The sequence below is a fragment of the Rhodnius prolixus genome, unplaced genomic scaffold (assembly GCF_049639745.1).
Source record: "Rhodnius prolixus isolate KJV_2025 unplaced genomic scaffold, Rpr scaffold_23, whole genome shotgun sequence".
Lineage (NCBI taxonomy): Eukaryota > Metazoa > Arthropoda > Insecta > Hemiptera > Reduviidae > Rhodnius > Rhodnius prolixus.
Window position 1 is genome coordinate 392,284 of NW_027411627.1, and position 21,607 is coordinate 413,890.

General features: G+C 33.1%; 1 protein-coding gene across 2 annotated transcripts; it reads right to left on the reverse strand.

The window, feature by feature from the left end:
* Positions 1–1,242: 1,242 nt before the first annotated feature.
* On the reverse strand, positions 1,243–19,817 carry LOC141459854 (uncharacterized). 2 transcript variants are annotated; one of them, XM_074139389.1, is made up of 6 exons: positions 19,391–19,817; positions 18,620–19,262; positions 18,396–18,527; positions 13,288–13,577; positions 11,448–11,498; positions 1,243–10,499 (listed from the first exon to the last, which is right to left on the reverse strand). In XM_074139389.1, the coding sequence occupies exons 1-6, from the start codon at positions 19,405–19,407 to the stop codon at positions 9,710–9,712; spliced, it is 1,923 nt and encodes a 640-aa protein (XP_073995490.1). In that variant the 5' UTR covers positions 19,408–19,817; the 3' UTR covers positions 1,243–9,709. The 2 variants fall into 2 exon arrangements, with proteins under 2 accessions (XP_073995490.1, XP_073995491.1); XM_074139390.1 differs by lacking the exon at positions 11,448–11,498 and having other exon boundaries at positions 19,391–19,815.
* Positions 19,818–21,607: the final 1,790 nt, after the last annotated feature.

Below are 21,607 nucleotides of genomic sequence, written 5' to 3' on the forward strand. Positions count from 1 at the left end.
TGAGAGATACAAAGTAAAAATATATATATAATATATAATTTATTTTTTTAAAATAATTAAAAAATAAATATTCACAATTTAAAAAATTTAAAAAAAAAATGGCGTAAATTAAAAAATAAAAGTTCTAATAAATCTAATATAAAATTAAAAAAAAAAATAAAATAAAAATTAAAATAAAAACGAATCAATTAACAATCAATAATATATGAAATTATATTATTTAATTAAAATCAAATAAAATTAAAGATGGCCACCAATATTGCATCTTCAATGAATGTGTTTATAGTTCATTTTCTACTGTAAGGAGCGCTGGGAGAGGCGGAGTTGCAAAAAAAACTAAAATCCATTTTAGTCAATAAATAAATAATGCGCGTAAACATGTGATTATAGATTTAATTTTATATTATTTATGTACATAATCTAAGAAGTTATCATTCAAGTATTGCCCACATACACGTATAATTTAATGTAGTTTGTGGAAAATTAAATTTTGCAACTTACTTCTGCCAAAATTTGCCTGAAGATTTGGAAAACTAGAAATTACCACTATCTTACAAAATGACAGGAAGGAATACGCGACTGTATGGAAAGCAATTAACGGTTCTCCACGGGAAAAGCCGAGATAAACTTTGGACTGCTTCAGTGTTGCGAAGTTGTACGAGATGTAGACATTTGGAAATACATTTATTTTTGGAATTTCGAAGGGCTTCCCCCTTTCCTGCTATCCATAAAATATTAATTAATGTCAAGTTTTTCCTGGTTTAAAAAAAAAGAATTTCCTAAATATGAAATCCGGAAAAAAAAAAATAAAAAACTAGCGCTACGAGAGTGCACTTGGTGGGTCAGAGTGAATTAAATTACATTCTGGAGGTACTGTCAAGGCGATTGATACGCTTCAGGGTACACCGGAAGGACCAGTTCAAAGGAAGCCTTTACTTTACGGAGTAGTCGCTGAATACGCTCGGAATACGCGAATGTCCCAGGATTCCAGACGGGAACCAATGCTGCTTAAGATTTCTCTCTTCCCAGATCTTTTACCAATGAGGGAGATGTGCAACTAGAGAGAACACTTGCAACGAGGGAAGCAGTGCATTGTGAAGACTTTTCGGTGGCAGATATTGTTGGAACAAATAACCTCAGATATTGATTTACAGAGCCATATTCTCTGATGGATTGAAGATCACGTATACCCGGTTAAATACAGATTTTAAACCACTGTAGAGAGATAACCTTCTCCTCGACTTGTTGTTTTTTTTTTTTCTTTTGCTACCACTGAACTTATTTTAAATCTATAATCACGACATCTGATATCATTAAAACAAAAAACAGAAAAAAATAAGTATAATAGCATGATTTCAATTTCCAAAAATACGTGGGAGGACCTACGGTGCGGTCTGCCATGAGTTCACTACACTAAGCGAATAACTTCTCACACTTCGAAGCTTTGCACAAAAAGGAAACAGAAAACTAAAAGAAAAACTAAAAAAACAAAAACCAAAATGTTCAGTATTTTCCCAAACACATGATATTTCATTTTGCTTTGTTTCGCTTCTCAGCTTTTTTGCTCTCTGTGTACAAAATACAAACATTAGCCTCATATTGTTTTAAAGTTAAATTTGTATTATTATTAATTTACTTTATTATTATTTATTATTTATTTTTTTCAATAGCACCTTAGACACTATTCAGAGAACACACAGTCTTTATTAGCAATATATTTATTTCTTATTTCTTCATCATATTTGTGAATTTTGTTATTCTGTCAGCTTCAAACAATTTTCAAAATTGTTACTGAAAAAGAATCTTTTTTTCTCTTGGGACAAAAACGTTTTCTTACAAGATTTTTTGTTCAAGTATTTTTCAATTTCATATCAATTTGTATTTTATATATATTATATTTAAATTTATGTATATATTTTACAATACGGAGACTACATCTAACTTTTTTTTTTTGCTTTTTTGTTTTTTAAGATAAACCAGTTACTTATAGCATGCAATTGTAATTTACAATTAGGGTTAACATATTTTTTATACAATATTTTTTTATTTTTTTTAAAAAAAAGACTTTTTAACTTTGTTTCTTTTAAACATTTAATTTTCTCATTGAAAAATGAAAAAAAAAACCTCTACTTAATTTTAAATTTACATTATGTACGTAATACATTTTTAGTTTTGTTTACATTTTTATTAAAACAAAAAAAAATAGTTGTCTAACAAAATATTTTACGAATATATAGTTTTCGTGACCGCAAATTGTTAAACTTAGGATGGAAGATTTGCGAGGAATCGGTCAAATAAAACAACTCCGTCTTTTTTGCCAACGTTTCGACAAATATATTGTCCTCTTCAGGGCCTGGATATTACAAATACAAAACAATTTACAGAGTCAGTAACATAGAAAAAAAAACAGTAAAAAATCAGTAATAGAAAAATAATCAGTAAAATACAATAAATTCTTTATAATTATTGAAAACTTACCTGGCTATGCGGGTTGGTTGAGTTACAGAAACAATGGAGATCTTAGTTTCTGTAACTCAACCAACCCGCAGAGCCACGTAAGTTTTCAATAATTATAAAGAATTTATTGTATTTTACTGATTATTTTTGTATTACTGACTTTTTACTGTTTTTTTTTCTATGTTACTGACTCTGTAAATTGTTTTGTATTTGTAATATCCAGGCCTCTGAAGAGGACAATATATTTGTCGAAAAGTTGGCAAAAAAGACGGAGTTGTTTTTATTTGACCGATTCCTCGCAAATCTTCCATCCTAAGTTTAAAATATTTTACAGCTGATTTTACACTCAGATGCTGAAAAAGAAGTCATTACGGTTATTTGAGATGTTGTTTTATGTAAACTTTGATACAAGTTCCAAGTTATTTTGGTTTTAATATACTAAGTGCAGTGATCACTATTTTTCAATACAAATGGCTTTTTTCGCGCCTAGAGACACGAAGTGCGGAAGTCCTTTGAGAAGGATAGAGGATTTCTCCAATATTCACTCTCACGAAATGGGCAGTCTCCAGTTATTGTTCAGTACAGAGAACGTGAACGAAGTGGAATAAACCAGCGTCATTCAACTTTCTCCTACGATCCACCGAAACTTCCTTAAAGTTCAAAAGGGAAATGGGGGGAGGGGGTAATCACACAGGAATTTGGGCCAATGATCTCCGAAATGGGAGATTCCCAGCCGGGAAACGCTCTGGACCTCTTTAGTTACATCCTCTGGGTCTTACTTTGTGTCTCCGTCTTCTGCGATTATTTAGAGTTCTACTAAAGCATTGCACCATCAATAACACCGTACTTGGACTACAATATATTATAAACGCGCCTATGTTGGTAACTATTTCCTTCTTCTAAAACACTGGGAACATTTTTCTCATGGACGGAAGATGTTAAACTACTGGAAAAATTTAGAAAATATCTGAGACATTATTTTTCATCCAAAGAAAAACTACAAAAAAAAAAGTGGTAAATGTTAAATCAGGATTTGTCTCGTCTAATGTAAATAGTAATAAGGGTCGAATTCAACTTGTATTTGTTGTCTTATTTTCTGATAATCGCCTTAAAAAGGCGTTGTCGAAATATGCTAGTAGACATCGATACAAAAAATCGAATAAAAAAAAATCGAAATGCTTAGAAAGTTTATTAAAGCAACATCTCAAATAATCAAGTTTTGACCCTTTTTTAACTTATAAGCTTTGTTTTCTTTAAATTCTGGAAATCAGAAATAAACTGGCATTCTCACTTTCAAGTTTTCTGTCAGACCGACTGAAATTCAATCAAGAATTTGTCAAAGTTGTTATAATTATTAGTGTTCCTCGCAATTGGTGTTTCCAAGTGGGTTCAAGTAGAGATCCAGAAATACACCTAGGCATTTCTGGATCTCGACGTTGCTGCCACTCCTGAATGTTTTGAAGTCCTCCTTAGTAAGCAAGCAGCAAAAGCTTCTGCGATTCACGCTAGATCTTGTAAAAGGGTATTAAAACGACAATGGGATCTTTTCCTCCAAGAATATACGAGTAAAGTAATCCACGAGAACTAAATCTGGGAGAGTAAAGGGGAGGACCTTGCGGATGAGACGAACAACGTGTTGTGTTTGTCGAGAAATGAACGAACAAGCATAGCGTTGTTCTCATGGAGAACCAAGTGTTTTTCCACGGGCTGCAACTCTTTTGGAAGTCTTTCTTTGAACGTTGTCCACCATAGAGTAGATGATCCTTCCACTAGCTTCCGGACTTTCTCTCCTACAACGCTCAGGAAGAAACTCTTCTAAAAAGATGTTCTTCCGGTTTTCGAAGTGCGCATACCACAGATCACCTCATTGGTCACAACTAACGAAGTCTCAATGGCCAATGTTTCCAACTTCAACATACAATTTGGGCCTGGCTTTGAGCGCATTCCGATCCGTATAGGTGGCAGTGATTGTGGACCGAATAATGGGCCTTCATATTCTATTCTGGGAGAATGGCTTTTCCAGAACAGACGTTCAATATAGATACGAAAGAGTCAGTTCACTCAAAATAAAAAGCTTAGTTTTTTTTTTCTTTTATGAAAGCGCTGAAGTTACGAAGCTTACAGCAGCTTTAAAGTTAAAGTTTGTTTAACAGAGCTATGAACCTAAATCTTTTCCTCACAACTAACACGCAGACTTCTAGGTTTACCACAGGACAGAAAACCACTAAGTGAAAGCCGGAATACTCTATCCATGTTTAACCAATCCATTTTTTGGGAAAATTACTAAAAATAAAATCCAGAATTAAAGAAAACAAGCTTGCAATTACAGTTAAAATACTCGTACAATATATCCCCCAAATTATATCATCCAGCAAAGTCAGATCTAATCATCAAATAAAAAATAAAATTAAAATATATTCATCACAACAGCAGTATCATCGATTTTGTCTTATTCCAAGCCAATAAGAAAAAAAAAAAAAAAAGTAACTACAAACAATCGATACTTATCGATAAACAAAAACTTGAGTAAACATGAAATTAATTTCCATTTAATGTGCCTACTTTATATTTTTTATTTTCTGTTTTTTTATCATTCTAAAAATCTATTTTTGTTTTTTTAGTTTTTAATAAATTATTATGTTTAATATTCTTTGTTTGTTCAAAAAAACAATACTTTATTTTTTTACATATAAATCTAATCAAACTTTCTTTAAATTTTTTTTCCCGAAGTAATTAACTGCGGAAAAATGTCCACTATGTTTTTTTCTTTATCTACAGGTGTTTTGAAGAATTACACACACACTCACACATACAAAAATTTGTTTTCTCATATTTTTCAAAAAACAAAAAGAGGCGATTTTTCACACAAAGTAAGAAAAATGCAACATACTTTTTTTTTAAATTTATTCCTTAATAATATTTTTATTTTTCACATATTTGCTTCCATATTTGTTTCGTTTCTTACATTAACTATTTATATTTATATTCGCACACTTACAAATTTCTTATCTAGACGTACATTTAATGCGGGGGAAACATAAGTGCAGGCTAAAAAAAAAAAAACGTTTTAATTTTCTTTTTTTACATTTTCCTTTTCTTTTTAACATCTTTGTTGTCTATGTTTTTTCCTTTGTGTGTATTTACGGCTGAGTTATCAAAAAATAATCTAGAAAAAAGAAGTCCTGTTTTTTTTTTTTAGCTTTTAAAGTATCTTGCGGAACGTTAAGTTTTAACGTTTCGTTTTTTAGACTTCTGCTAGATTGTTGACTCGATTCATACTTTTTAAATTATCTTCCATTAAGTTCAGTTTTTTTCTTTTTTCAATATTTTATAACTGATTTAAATGTTTATCCTGTTTATTTAAAGGACAAAACCTTAAAAGATATTATTAATTCATAAGAGTTTTTATATATAAACCTTACAAGAGATTAGGCTTTCAATATGGCTCTTTTGGAACAGTATTATCAAATAACGAGTTTTTAATAATTTAAAAAAGAATACTGAGGTTCTTTCTCTAAAAAAAAAAAAAGAAGAAATATAGAAGAAAATTCCCACTTATTTTAAAGACTTTGACGCTCGGAGGCAGTGCAGGCTAGAATTACATCAGGATTTACTCGGCTAAAAGCTCCTTAAAGATTCCTTTATCGAGAAAATGCGTTCGGGCGATCACAACAACATTGCGTCCACATTATATCTGATGAGTTATAAATCAGAAATTTTTAAAACGTCAAAACGTGTACAAAATTCAGAATAAAGTTAAAACAAAAAACTAGTACGTGCAATATTCTTTTGTATAAGTACAGTACGACAAAGTTGCCAAAGATGCAACCCGGACGCAATTTCGTTGTATGAAAGAACTTTTCCAGAAAAATCTCAAGTGTATTACTAGCCCTTGCCCCCCTTAGTAGATTTCTATTTTTCTAGGAGAAGCAGCGGGGACTTTATTAGTTTAGACTAATGGATGAGAAAGCCTAAATTTACCAGATTGGCCAAATCAGAAGAGATTATTTGCAACACAGAGATCTTAATAAATAGTACAAAATAGAATCACTCTAGTGTAGCTTGACAAAAAAAAAAAAAAAAAAAAATGGTCTCAATTTACGCATTAGAAAAGAGGTAACAACAAAGAAGCGTGAGCAAGAGATTCCCGCTACGACAAACCTCAATATTCTATTTAAATTATAAGCAGTTTAAATTTAATGAGTCAATTTCTTTTAATTGAAAATATATATTATATATTTTGTGACGCAAACCCAAATGTTTTTAAATAATCAATAATGAAACAGAAACACAACGCAAACGTCAATTTGTTTGTTTACATCCATTAAATGACACTATTTGTAACCTTCACAAATATTAATTTGTACGAAACAAAGAAACAAATTTAAAAAATAATAAAATTAAAATTCTTTATCACAGACAGATAAAGTGTTAAAATATCATATAAATATTTCTTTTTTTTTAATCTATCATAATAAACATTAATAAATTTAAAACGTGAATAAAAAATAAATGAAAGAATTGATATGAGAGATTGTGTTATTTTTTTTTTGTAACTTGTTTGCAAATTGATTCCACTAAAAAATAATAATAATAAAATGATTTACAAAAAAAAACGTGCAGGGTAGGTTCTATAACAGTCGATTTGTTTATTGACATTTGCAGGTTAAAATTTTGAGTTCTGCACAATTCGTTGCTCTCATTACAAATTCTGTCTTTTTATTTTATTTTATTTTTTTAAATTATACATTCTAAATTTTGTTAGCACTTGAATGAGTTTTTCTGGAAGGAGCAAAGGGTTCAACAATATGTTAATTTATTTCAGGGATTAAAAAATGCAAAAACATTTTTCTTTAGAAACCAAAAATTTATTATCGACAATCCAGTTTTTCTGTATCACTAGTCTTTCTCTAATCAGCTATTCCCAAATGTTCTTTAAACTTAAGTCTGTATACTATGGGTGCGTTCCACTAAGCGACCACAACGACCGCGGTTTTGGCCGTTCCACTTGCTTGCGAGCGTTGCGGTCGAAAACCCAAGTGGAATCGTCTGTGGGCGTTTTAACCGTTCATGTAAACATTACATATGGTGGCCTCGAAAATAAGTTAGAAGCTTGAAGAGCTATTTATTAATTTTTTAATTTTAACCCCGTTTATAAGCAGTTATGATAAACTTTATTAATTATTGGTAAAGTTGACTTATATTAAAAATATATAAATAATTCAATTTTTTATATTACATTTTAGTGGAGTATTTATAAAATTTACGTTTAAATAAAATTAAAATGTTTTTTGTGGCAACAGTTGGATATTTATTAATAACGCTTTAGAAAGTTCTTTATCTAGTTCCGATGAAGAGTGGAATGCAATTTTACAAAATCGCAATGGTGAAAAGCGAAAACTTAGGCCACGTTATTATTAGCTATCAGTGTAATTGATCTTTATTCAGATGAAAAACTTGAAAGTTATTTCAGGTAAATGATTTTGTGTTATTCAGTGATTTAGTATGTAAAGGGATAAGTAATTATTTATTTATTTATTTTTTGTAGACTTTCGAGAAACACATTCTATTATTTACAAGAAATAATACTTTCATTTACATCGAGATAATTTTTTCGGTCGCCATATTTTGTTTTAAAAATTGCGCCATATTTCTGAACGCCCACTTCGACCCAGCTCTATAGATGGGGTGTTGTGGGCTTCGCGTGAGCGAAAATAGTGACGTCATTAGTGACGTTTTCGCCACGACCACAACGACCGCAGTCGCCAAGTGGAACGCCTGAAGGTATGTTTTGGTCGTTGTGGTCGCTTAGTGGAACGCACCCTATATGATGGATGAAATATAATTTTCACAACGATAAAAGTAATAAATTTTTAAGTGAATCATGGCTTCCAGTAAAACTTTTTCCTTAAAAGTTATTTTCAAGAAAAGAAGTGTAACCAAAACCGATATCCAGATCTTAGGTTCGGAGAACGCAATCAAAGTGTGGCAATATTGCTGAACAAAGTGATTTTCTTTAAAAGAGGGGGAAAACCTGCAACCCATCTTCTTTCATAGTTGTTTGCCTGGACAAAATGTTTCAAATATGTGTAAAATTTGGTAAGAGAAAGACGTCTAACTGGTTTGTTCAAAGAACCTTTTCTTTTTTTTTAATGGAAAAATTCATTGCCGGCAAGAAATTAATAGAATATTAAATAACCTATTTTTTTACACAATACATATAATTGTCGTTCACAAATCGGTGGGCCTTTATTAGATTATTCATATATTTTTTTTGTTTTTGTTTTAGATCTCGATGATCGATTCAACCTTTGCATTTCGATCTTTGCAAAATATTTCACTCGGATATTGTAATTTTTTTTCACTCTTTCATTTTTGTGCTTTTGTTGTACGAAATTAGTCACAACAAAAAAAGGTTGGAGTTAGAAAAGTTACTATTTTTAGGTAATATATATATTTTTTTGTTTTTTGTTTTAAATATGGCCAAACTTAGTGTGCTAGGAGTATTACACAGGTGGATTAGGTTAGCCACGACTAAATAGAAATCATTTCTGGCTTTATTTTGCGAAGTATGTGTAGTTTAAATGAACAAGAACAAAATTATTTGTTACTTTGTGAACACAAAAAAAAAAAGTAGTGCAATTTATCATTTCTTGTGTATTATTTATTCATGTATTTCAAATTTCGTACAAAAAAAAAAAATCTTAAAAAAAGTATCGCTTTTACTGAAAGGAGACGACTTAGGTTTGGTGGTTATATGTGTTTTGTTAACCTTAATAATATATTATTCGTTCGACTTAAGGGCAAATAAATTCATGGTTCTCTAAAGCTGCAAACATTTTAGCCCTTAAATGTGCATTAAAAAGACAAAAAAATCAAAATAACTTCACATTTTTTGTTTGTTTGTATTTTTAAAGTCCATTGTAATACGCTTTGTCACTTATTCAATTAATTTTTTTATTTTAAATGTTAATTGAAAGATAAGTAAATTTTGCTTCAGTAAATCAGTTGCTGATAATCATGGTTTCATCAAGAAATTTTGCTGAAGCTTTTAAAAGTTTCTTTTTTTTTTACATTTCCTTTTAAACTTGACGTAGTATAATGTGCTAAACATGTAGCAGACATCTTTTTCCTTTTCCTTGCAGCATGTAAGACCTACGTTTGTTTTCTTATTTTTTTGGAAAAAAAAAAGAAGTTAATCACGAAGAAGTAGGTGATGTTAGGAGAGGTAGCCAATCATACTGTTGAGATCTCACTGGTTGTGCGCCAAAGGGTGGTCCAGATGTCTCATCAAGGAGCTCTGTGTGCCGTCAATGGCCTCCATGTTGCGGTGCTTGTTCAGATCATTACGATCGCTTTCCATCTGCCGTTCATGTAGTACATGATGACCCTTGCCGCCCGGCAACGATAACGGATGCTGTTGAGGTCTGGCCGCCGGATCCGCCATCTCTAGATGTCGCATTAAAGCCTGCGAATTCTCCATACTCTCCATATTGCTTCTCACCTTGTTGATTTCATTTCTTTCAGCCGGCTCCATCTGTCTTTCGTGCAACACTAGATGCGGTTTCTGCGGATGTGCCAGAGTATGCGGTCCCCGTGGCGGCGGACTGCTCAACTCTAGGTGCCTCATCAGCGTTGCCTGAGAATTCTCTATGCTAGCCATATTATCGCGCATATTATTATTTCTATGTTTTTGTAATTCACTTCTAGCCGACGGCTCCATATGTTGACGTTCGTGTAGCACAAGATGATTTTTCTGCGAGAAAGATTTACCACATTTATCACATCTGAACGGTTTCAATTTACATGCACCATTTGGATACCTCAACATGTGCTGATTGAGGCCGTGTTTCTGCGTGAAACTGCGATTACAGTCCGGACATGAGTGCGCCTTCTTCGGAATCGTTGGCGTCTGTGTTCCGGCCGCCTGTTTCAATGATGCCGCCAGACTGCAGATGTCGGATAGGAAACTGTGGTCGCCGATGTGCAGACGCATGTGCAGTGCCAATCCTTCAGCACTCGAGAACGCCTCGCCACATTCCCTGCAAGAAACAAATTGAAATTTAATAATTATAAATCATAACAATCTTCAATCACAACCCTGAAATAAAAAAAATGAAGAAATCTTGAAAAAATGTCTTAAGAATGATATCGACCCTTTTTCACAAACTTTCTACGGTGCCAGACGGACCTCCCACGGGAAGAAGGGAACTATGCCTAACCTAACATCCACAGGGCCCTCCTAGCGGGGCTCCGTATCCTAACCACAAGAACAAACATTTAACTGACGTTCTCAAACTAACTTACAGCCTGCACAGGTAGCATATCGACATCCTTTTCTATAACCACCTAGTCATGAGAGCCTTGGAATAAAGGCACTAAGCTCTGTTAGAGGAAAATGTAAATTTCTCAGTCTTGCACAGACTAGCTTGGCAAACATTAAAATTTTGTTTTTGTCGGCTTGGCAATCACTGAAATTTGTTGTGTGAATATATTTTTTTTTATAAAATGAAAGTCACTGATGATGGAGGCAAATTCGAAACAGGTCCAAAAACTTCAGAAAAAGAAGCACCATTGCGACTGGAAGGCTATAATAAAAAACAAAAAGGGCCTTAAAAGAAAGGGTTCCTTCGACACCCGATCATGCCAAACCTAAATCTGTACTTATTTTAAAACGAAAATCAAGATTGTTTCAAAAATATTTGTAATTTAAATAAATCAACTTAAAAAAAATTGAAATATTCATCAACTGAACTGAAATGTAGGTAAATTTAAGCTGAAGTCAAGACACGGTTAATTCTAAACAATTTGTAACATTCCGTTTGTTCACGTTTCCAAAAATTTGACTTCGTTTTGAGAAACTTCTTTGATTCAAAAATTCAAACAAATTTACTGGGAGAGACAAAAAAAAAAGCTTCTCTGATCTTTTCCAATCCTCAAAAAATGATGCACTTTTTTTTTGATTTAACAAAATTAAAAAATTTATTTACCTCCGACTGGTGCCGTCGACTGCATTCGACTGTGTTCGGGTACCGTCAGTTCTAATTATCACAAATTTTATTAATGTTAAAAATACACTTGATATTTTTTGATTTTGTACATAATTTTTTTGTTTGTTTGTGTTTTATATTTTTGCTTTGATTAGATCAAAAATCAATTTAAAAACAAAAGAAAGAAAAGAAGGCAATTGAAAAAAAAGTTTTGATCAGCTGATGAAAGTCTATTTTAAGGAACGAATCGCAACATGAAAGAGTCGTTCATGCAGCACAAATATGCACAATGAGGAAGATTGTTTCGAGCTTGTTTCTCATGAATTCACTGAGAAAACACTTAAGTAGGGGGTAGATAATCTAATGTTAACGGTTGGCAAATAATAAAATTTGTTTACAATTAAACTTAAAGACTAAATCAAATCATCTGAACAACTGAGAGGCTGTTATTGGTTTGTAAATCGGTTGCACATCACCGAGATTCTAATCTATTAATTTGGGTCACATTTCTTCCCTATGAAAATTCAAGGATGGGTGCTGAGAATACAGGTGAGGGAAAGACCATCATTCTACATGGAGTCCTTGGATGAGATTTATTTTTTAAGTCTGAAGAAATGATGGAAATCCACGGTAAACTTTCGAGAATCATATCTAATCAAAGAATTGTATCAGAAAATGTAGTTGAAGAGAGGTCCTGGGCGCGTACAAGGCTGCTTTGAACAGCTTACAAAAAAGTGAGAAACAATCTAACATATGCAGGAGAGTGCATGAGGAAATGTGGCTCAGTAGTATACTCTTGGCTCAACAGAATCAGTCGCTAGCATTTTCATAACTACGGATACATGCAGGCGGAGGATGCTTTATTAAAATGAGAATACTCTAAAACTATACTAGAGTCTAAAAATCATCAGCTTTAACACCGAACTTGCAATACTAACTAGATGCAGTAATGTCACTGCGTGCTGAAAGTTGTCGATGTGCGATACCTACACCTACTTGATCTACCTAGGACTTAAAACGATTTTATTGACAGATAAAAGACTTAAAAGAAAAATCAGATGAAGATAGTAACTAAAAATCCCCAAGGAGCTAATTACTTTTTTTGAACATGTTGTTTTTATAAATAAATTATAAGTTTGCATTCGGGATCACTTGATCTAGGCCAAAAGAAGGGCGGTAGACGTAGGATTAGGTAAAATAAAAACTTAAGAAAATTGCCAAGCAAGTTTAAGATGAGAATATTTAAAGAAAGGGACAAGAACTTCAGTAAGGAGCTATGCGCAAGGTGGGGCTTATTAGCTCGGAACCGTTGTGCAGATTATGTCAGGAAGAGGAGGAAACGGCCTCTCACCTACTGTTCGATTGCGTTGCAATCAAGCGTTTGCGCTATGAAACCTTTGGAACGCTGAGGCCGAAGGAGATGGTAGCGCAAAAAGAACTAGTAGGGAAGGTCCTCAACCTCTTTAGGAGGGTAGGGTTCGCTTACTAGAACTAAGAAGAGGCTGGCACAATAAGTCTTTTGTGGCTGTGGTGCCGTGGGGCGTAGGTCGCGTCCCATCTATTATCTTATCAATAAGGAGGGAGCTTGGTTGAAAGTTTTCTGAAGAGGCGCAAGAATCTTCCAAGACATCAGCTGCTACAACGATTTGGAAAACATGCTTAACTCTAACTGATAAGGAATTGACATTGTCTAGAAATATGATGGGCCCGCAATTCTCTCGAACTAAGCGCACTGATTATAAATTCAGTACTGAAATTCAGTTCTGTATTGATTCAGACCAAAATGGATTTTTTATTTTTTTTAAATAAATGATATTTAAATTTAAAAAATACAGCTTACTTGCAAACTTTAGTGAGCGCTGCATTTGGATCTACATTATGCGTACTATGCGGATTGCTGTTCATACCGCACGTACGTACGTGCAGCAATAATGTCCGTTTCTGTAGGAATTCCTTGCCGCATGTAGGGCACGCGTCTGGACATCTTCCATGTTGACGTTCATGCTCCACCAACTGGAATTTACGTAGGAAGCCTGCACCACAGTCTGGACAGATGTAAGGCTGTAGGCCGCCATGAAATCTGGAGTGCATTACTAGATGCTCTTCGCGTGTAAATGTCTCACCACATACCTGTAACGATTCCAAATGCAAATTAGTTAACAGAACAAAAGGCTCTTTTTATCAAAGATAATTTTTGCAGAGCTGCTTGTCTTTGTCTTTCTTAAATACGCATTTACTGTTTGAAGGGTCAGTGAAACTCTAAATTTACAAGATAAACAAATCTTACAAGAGGACCGAATAAAGAGAATCATACCTTCAATTGAACTAAAGGTTATTACCTCTCACTGGATCTACTGTTCAGCTGCACCTACCCAATCCACTGGATTAGCCCTTCCTTCCTCTATTTCTTGTTCTATCCCACGGGAACCACTCAGCGCTCAAATTAGTCCAGTACCGGGCAACATGACCCATCTTTATCTTGCGAGCTTCTCTTGCCAAGTTCTTCATTCTTATCTTCTCGAGAAGGGACGAATTTCTTATCTTATGGCTTCTTCTTACATCCAAGCATTCTCCTCATCAATCGCATCTCCGTTGCCTCCATATTGCCATCAATCTAGCTAATCACAAACCCAGCTCTTGCAGCCTTACAACAGGGCCGGGTAGACACACCAGTTAAACAAAGAATTCATTTTTAAAAGTATAACAATGAATAATCTTCCAGAAAAATCGACGCAAGACATCGATACTTTCTTCAACCATTCACTTCCTTATTGCATCTCTGAGCAGAACGGCCAAGCCTTTCACGATACTCTGTTTGACTCTGTTTCTCCTTCATAATATTTCCTTCGGAATTAGTCGTTCGGTATTCTTCAATCTTAATCTCAGGCCCTCTATGTACAGATTGTGAGAGGGGACGCTACTTAATCAATTAAAATGATACAATACGAAACTATGATGAGTTCAAAATGCTGTTAAAATTAAAAAGAATTTTCCATAATTGAGTTCATTTTGTTAACATAACGTTTTCCTGGAGGTGATCGCCTGTCTTCAACTACCTTGATGCAGTTATGAGAACGGGAAGAGCATAGAATGAAGAATGCACACTCTATTGTGAAGTATATTACAAATGTGTCAAACACACTGTCTGTGATGTCCCAATATTCACTAAGATAAGCTAAAGATGGACGAATATCCCTAGTTGTTGAGCAAAAACTGCAGTAATCTAACGTAGAAAAGAACTCTGATATGTGTTGTTTTTTTTTAAACCGCACAGTTTACACAGGAATTTTTTTCTCCTCATCAGGTGGAAGTGTTGCAATCGTGACCATTTTCCAACAATGAGTATGAATGAATGAATAAACTTTATTTACCATTTAAGTATATACATATGTACATAAGGAGTTCCAGTAATAAAACTATAACCTCCAAAATATCTATTGTTTCAAAATAAAATAAAAAATAAAAGTACAAGTAAATAATGAGGGGAAAAACGATGAAAAACCCTCAGCCTGCCAACAATGAGCGTTTAGGATCAATGAATAAACTATACTTAAATAGTGATACGGTACTTTGATCTCTTAAAAACTGATTATTTGATAATTAATTCTTGAAATGTAACAGTATCTAGTTGAGGACACAGAGTACAGGTGTCAAACTCCCCTGAAGTGAATTGGATCTTCGCTAAGAAGTTAGATATGCTTTAACAACCCATACACGCTGAAAACAGAATGTCTGGCCAGTCTCGTATTCCTGTGCTGCAAAGAAAACTGTTTGGAAAAAGTTAATGATCTTAGAAACTTTGAAGGAGAAAGTTTGGTGCATTTCGAGTTGGTTACAGATGGGCGAGTTATACTGAACTCTAGCCGACTTAGACAATAAGTTATTCTGCCGCCAGGCTACACCAAGGTTTTCTTGAAAATGGATCTATTGATTTTCTTTATATATACCATTTAAGCACCTAATGCCCATCACTTTTAATTAAATAATTTTCCAAGGGAAATCTATGTATATGGGAGGGAGGTAGCGTCTATTTTCATTGCTTCATTAAGAAATCCTCTATCATTGCAGGTTTTAGCACAATCAAGATCCCAGCAAATTAGAAATTAATTGCAGACGATTTCATTGAGGCCTACAAGTGATAATTTGCATGCGCCTGTGTCCTGGGTCATTGGTTATTGTCCGTTACAGCCTGGAGATTTCTATTAAGCCCAATAACTGTAGGTCCCTTTCTTTTACTCTAGAAAGAGTTTTTACGCCATTGTGGCTTAAGTGTTTCGATAAATGGCCGCTTTAGCGTGTTCAAGTCATGTACTCGGAAGCCTATGGCTAAAATTTCTCAGCTTCTGCCATAAGAAGAGGCGTCCAGTTTAATCACGACTGTAAGTTTGGAATCATGGGACTGCAATACAAACCTTTGTTAAAGGGTTTCAACAAGTTAAATGTTATAAGCTCAAAAATGGTTTTGAAAACGTAACATCAGAATCAGGGTAGAAAAAATAAAGTCACCTTATAATGGATCCTTTTTTTTGGGGGGGGGGATAAACCAGGTTATCTTGCCCCAGAGGGGGTGCTCAGAAAGAAGGAACTCATTAAAGCTAAGCTCTTTCCGGACTGTTTATCCGGGAATAGATTTTCCTAGACTACTGTAACCGAAATAGTGCTGAAAGAATAGTTGAATAGTTTCATGTTCAGGGCAATGTTCTTCCCTGAAGTGGAAACCTGAAACAGGGTCTACAAAACCCTGTAGGTTAGGTTAGAGCACCAGCAGATTCTGAGGGGAATCATTTTTAACAAATTGCAATGTCCTCATCAAAGAAAATTTGTAAACCTGGGTGAGTTACTAGACGAGGGTTTTATCACCCTGGAACTCTCCTAGATTCTGAGATTTTCAGAAATCTTAATTTATTGTTTAAGTGATCCCTCAAGCATAGTTCGGGGAAGAGCACAATGGGCCTGTAACGTTTGCAGTGCCCTGTCCAAAAAAAAAAAAAAATTAAATCAAAAGTTTTGGTGGGACAAAAAGCAGTACAAATCCATCATCTTTGTAAAGTAAGAACAGTTCCTCTTGAAAATTTGGAGTATAACACTTAATTAAGTACCTAATCACCAATATTTCAGTACGTATCCACAGCATCATGTATCAACTAAGTGATTTAGCGATTATGCACAATTATGATAGTAGCAGAGGTTTTCCAGCTTTGAACTGCTTTATAAATATAATTTTGCAAACTAAATTTAAATGGCTTCAGAAACATTACTAAAATAAAATTGTTTAGATATGGGACTTTCCCAAACATTTCCCAATGATTTAACCATTACCCAAAACTTTTGAAAATTTAAATTCGCAAACTTGGTCATAAAAGAAATATATAAAATTAGGATATATGTTTTTAATGTATTGGTTTTATGAAGAAGACCTTAACGGGTGCTTTTTTTTATGGCAAAATCAAAATTTCCAGTTGCCGTTATAAGAAAATATAAATTGGAGAGAAATAAGGAAATTTGGAGGCACAAGTTTTCCAGTTACACAATTTGTCTCCTCAGATAAGATCTAACTAAATTCACTAAATATCACTAAATTCTACTTCAAAGAAATAAGACATGCTGTTAACAGAAACGTAGCTTGTTAAAAGAACCAAGAATGGCAAAGAAACTTACTAGAAGAAACAAAATAAAATGTTTAAAAACTATAACCACTGGGATGTAACAAAATTCTTGGCGTTTTTTTTAAATTAAAGATTTAATTTGATTAGAATTTTTTTTAAAAACTGGACACCTGTTATTCCTTAAAGTATAATTTATAGCTACCAAAATCCCACTTTGGTGCCAATAAACTTCCACTTCAGAAACTATAAAGGTTCTTGGGAGGCAAAGAATTCAAATACAACCTATCATCTCTTCATCCTTCTGTCAATTTTTATCTACCCAAAGACTATGCATCTGACAAATAAGTGCTAGTTTTAAAGGACTTGTTTTAAGCACGGTGTGAAAGAAGTTAGAACATGAATTTTGTATTAACAACATCATCCTGCACATTGTTGTCAAAGGAGGGATAATTTTCAGCCAGATCATCAATTGACCTTTTCCAATTTTACTGGAAAAATGCTTCACTCCTTCTCAAAGTCAACCTTTCCCATTGAGGCACACGAAAAGCAGTCAGTGTCTAACACACTGTTTTTTGAGGGCTTGGTTTGTTCTAGCTATACCCATCCACTTTTTTTTCACGAAAGTGGTATTCTTTTTATAAATCGAAAAATAATGTGGATTTTTTTTTTTTTTTTAGTATAATGCACAACCTGTGTGCATTTCCTGAGGTGATAATTCGTTGGAGGACCATTCTACATTCTTTAGGAAACATTTCTATATCAAACAAGTGCATGTTAATACTAGAGGGAGACTCTCATAACCGGTCTACTTCTACAGTTATTAATTTTTTTTTATATAACTGGATCAAGGGACTGTGGATTCTGCCATCTTCCAAGAGTCACCAAATCTCTCTTATCAGAAATTGTTAAACCATACTGTTTAGCAGGTTTTGGATATCCCGCAACTTTATTAACGCTGCAACCTGTAAAGCCCTAAACCCCTTTTTTTATTTGTTTTAATAAAAAAAAGGATGTTTCACGCATTGAATTAAGTTTTATAACAAATTATCCGACCAAAAATGCAGCTACATACTGAAAAGTAAATAATATTATCAACTAATCAATAATATGTGACTAGAGTGCAATATCGACTTCAAATAACAGGCCTTAAACAAAAAATGAAAGGAAAACGCAAATACTTTTGTTACATCCTATTATAAAAAGTTAAAACAACTATTAAAAGCTAATGTTAGAAAAAAAAAATGACACTAAATATGTGCAAATGAAATTTATTTAATACTTTTAAAATTACAACAATTTGAGAAGCAATTCTCCAAAAAAGATTGCTATGGTGGCCACTTACTTGACACGAAAAGGGTCTTTCACCAGAATGGAACTTCATATGTGTGCTCAAATGCCTTTTCTGAGAGAATCTCTGGCCACATTCTCGACATTCAAATGGACGATCACGAGTGTGCATTTTTTCATGGCTTACCTGAAAAAAAATAAAGTTTAAATAAAACAGATGTTTAATTAATAATTATAGAAATGTTTATATGTAAATGTAAAGGAGAAAAGATTACTCACTAAGTGATGTTTGAGTGTAAAATTTTTATTGCATTCATTGCACTTATAGGGCCTTTCTGCACTGTGCAGCAATAGATGAGTGCTCAGACAATGTTTCAATGCAAACGATTTACCGCATTCCGGACAGACGTGCGGGCGTTCACCAGTATGCACTCTAATATGAGTGGCTAAATGGTGTTTCAGTAAAAACGATTTACCGCATTCTTCGCAAGAATGTGGCCTTTGTTTACCTTGTGTAGAAGGTTTTACATGTGGTGTAGTCGAATTTTCCCCGCTATTCGTCTGACTTGCCACATTCGTCTGTGTACTTCCGCCGGCTGTATTCTGTTTCCTTTGAAAATATTCAGCTTCATTTGGTATAACAGGTATATGCGGTGCGAGAAAATGACGTGGCTCGTCGTTCATGAAAAACATGCTTCGAAACATTAAATTATTGTTCATGTTAGTTGGTTCATTCGATTTTAAAAGAGATTCCGTTTCAGTTTTCACTTTGTATGGTTTAGTAGCTATTGAAGTACTCTGCGAGGACGGTTTAGCGTGACTAAAATATGGCATAGACTCTTCATTGGATTCTAATGTTATTCTTTCTGAAAGATGATCGGATACAGCTTTAATCGGATCCAAAATCCGTTCAGACTTACATCTGTAAAGATGAATGATTAAAAAACACGCTTTAATTTTATTTTAATAATTTCAACTATAGGCAAAGATTAATTAAACAATAAATATGAAGTATGATGAAAGTATTTTTCTTAAAAGTCTATAATTTACCTTAACATGTGTTTCATATATCCTTTCCACCCTCTTTAAAGAAGTGTTAACAAAAAAATTAAAAAATAAAAAGCACAATAAACCCTTATTATGGGGAGAGCACAAAAAAGATGGATTTTGAAGAAACATTAAAACCGAGTACTGATAGTAGGTGAACAACTTGTTTACAATTTATTGACTTCCTTCGCCATTACCCAAGCCTAGCAGTTTAGGAGTTTACAATACCCCATTGTAGCCAACACACTCCAGGTCTTCTTGCCTCTAATACATATTGGAATTTACTTCAGCTAAAAATGGTTACAAATTTTTAAACAACAAATTATTCTATTAATTCACGAATAATAAATCACTTCAGCCACGGTTCATCGTACTCAATACCAAAATGGTCTAATACCCAATTGACCACTCCTACACGATAGTATATGTTTTCAATTCATGATCCTATTATTTTGTTTTTTATTTTTTGTTTCTATTTATTTTTTATCCTTAATTAGTTTTCATTTTCTTTGATTAATTTTGTAATATACTTTTGCTTTTCAATACTAATTTAAAAAAATATTTCATACTTATCTTTAAAAGAACAAATTTAAAAGGAGTAATCTCTTTTTTAAAAAAACAAAACAAAAGAGGTATTTTGCAGCAAAATAATTCAAATTACTTAATCATTTTTATATATTAATTAACATGCATAATTTATTGTGAACATTCTTCAAGAATAAAGCATTAAATTTTACTGGAGGGGGCCACTATAAAATTCATACTATGTGATTTTCTTTTCATTGTAACAACTCATTTATCTTTTTCGTTTTAATTGATTTTAGGTAACATAGTTAAAAGAAAAATCCAAATAATTTGTAAAAATGAAATTAAAATAATAAAGAATTTTTACTAAATCATAATTGGCTGGTTACAATATGCTGATAAACTGTGTGCTTCAAAAGAACTTTTGGAATTAATAAGATTATTTTTAAGTCCTAAATGATCCTTGGATCAATGTTTATATGATCATTTAATTATTTAATGACCTTCTATGATAATTAGTTCTTTGAACCTTTGTCCAAAAACCGGTCGATAACAGTCATGGAAACATTTTCCAGAATTACCAAAAAAAAATTAAAATAAAATCGCTAATCTTTATATTATAAAATTTATTATTAAAACAAGAGTAAACTTATTCAATTATTTCTGGACACTCTTTCTACATTTCAAGAGCCATATTTAGGTCAAAATCGTAAAGAAGAGTGAAGAGGGGCGAATAAATTTAGAAATTGGACGAAAAAGTTGGCGGCAATGACATTGACTTGTATGCAGGGTTCAATGTGTTAGTTTTTTTTTTTTTTTTTTTTTTTGTAAATTACCATTTTATTTGAGAACAAAAGATTTACCATTTTGCGTTAAAACGCAGTCCGTCTTACAATTTATTATCTATAAGTTGTTTCATAAACTTTTGTCAAATTCAGACTGATTTTTTCGTTTGAAATTTCGTCTACTTGAAAAATATTGGTAAATCTCTTGAATGCAGGGATGGTGATAAGTAGATAAATAGTATAAAATAAAGGAGGTCTCTTTTTTAAAAAATATTGTTAAAAAATACTTGAACCAAAGCTATTTACTCTAATATTTTAGTAAACAGACTTCTGAATTGATAATGAATGTACCTACAATCTTAGAAATATTTTTGCATTCTTTGGTGATTGTTTCTCGGCAAATTTTAGTTAATACAATTTCACATTCAAGAACCTCCTTCGGAATGCGAACACTTAGCTCGCAAACCGTGTTTCCTGAAGATTAATCCAGCCGAATTGCAGGTTGGAGTTCTCTATCGCCTTGGGCGTTGTTGAATGTTTTCTCTGTGGAGCCTTTTAGAACCATAGTCTAGAAATTCGAAAATGTATATATTATTTCCTAATACGGGCTATTAAATTAAAATAATATTTAATATTTTTTAAAAATGGACGTTCAGTTATTAGAAAAATTACGAGGATTTGAGTCTCATCTTCTTTGTGGGAAAACATTATAAAATAATATATTTCCCGCAAACTGAGCCGCAAATGATCGAATAAAGCTGACACAGGCTAATTCAGGTGTGATCACCTGGTTGTGCCGATTTTATTAGTGTCCTTTGAGGGAAAATTAATTACTTCTTCAGTTATCTTGACGTACTTGAGGTTGAACTTTACTTGCAAGTCCTCTACTACCGCTGCTAGGTTTAATGTG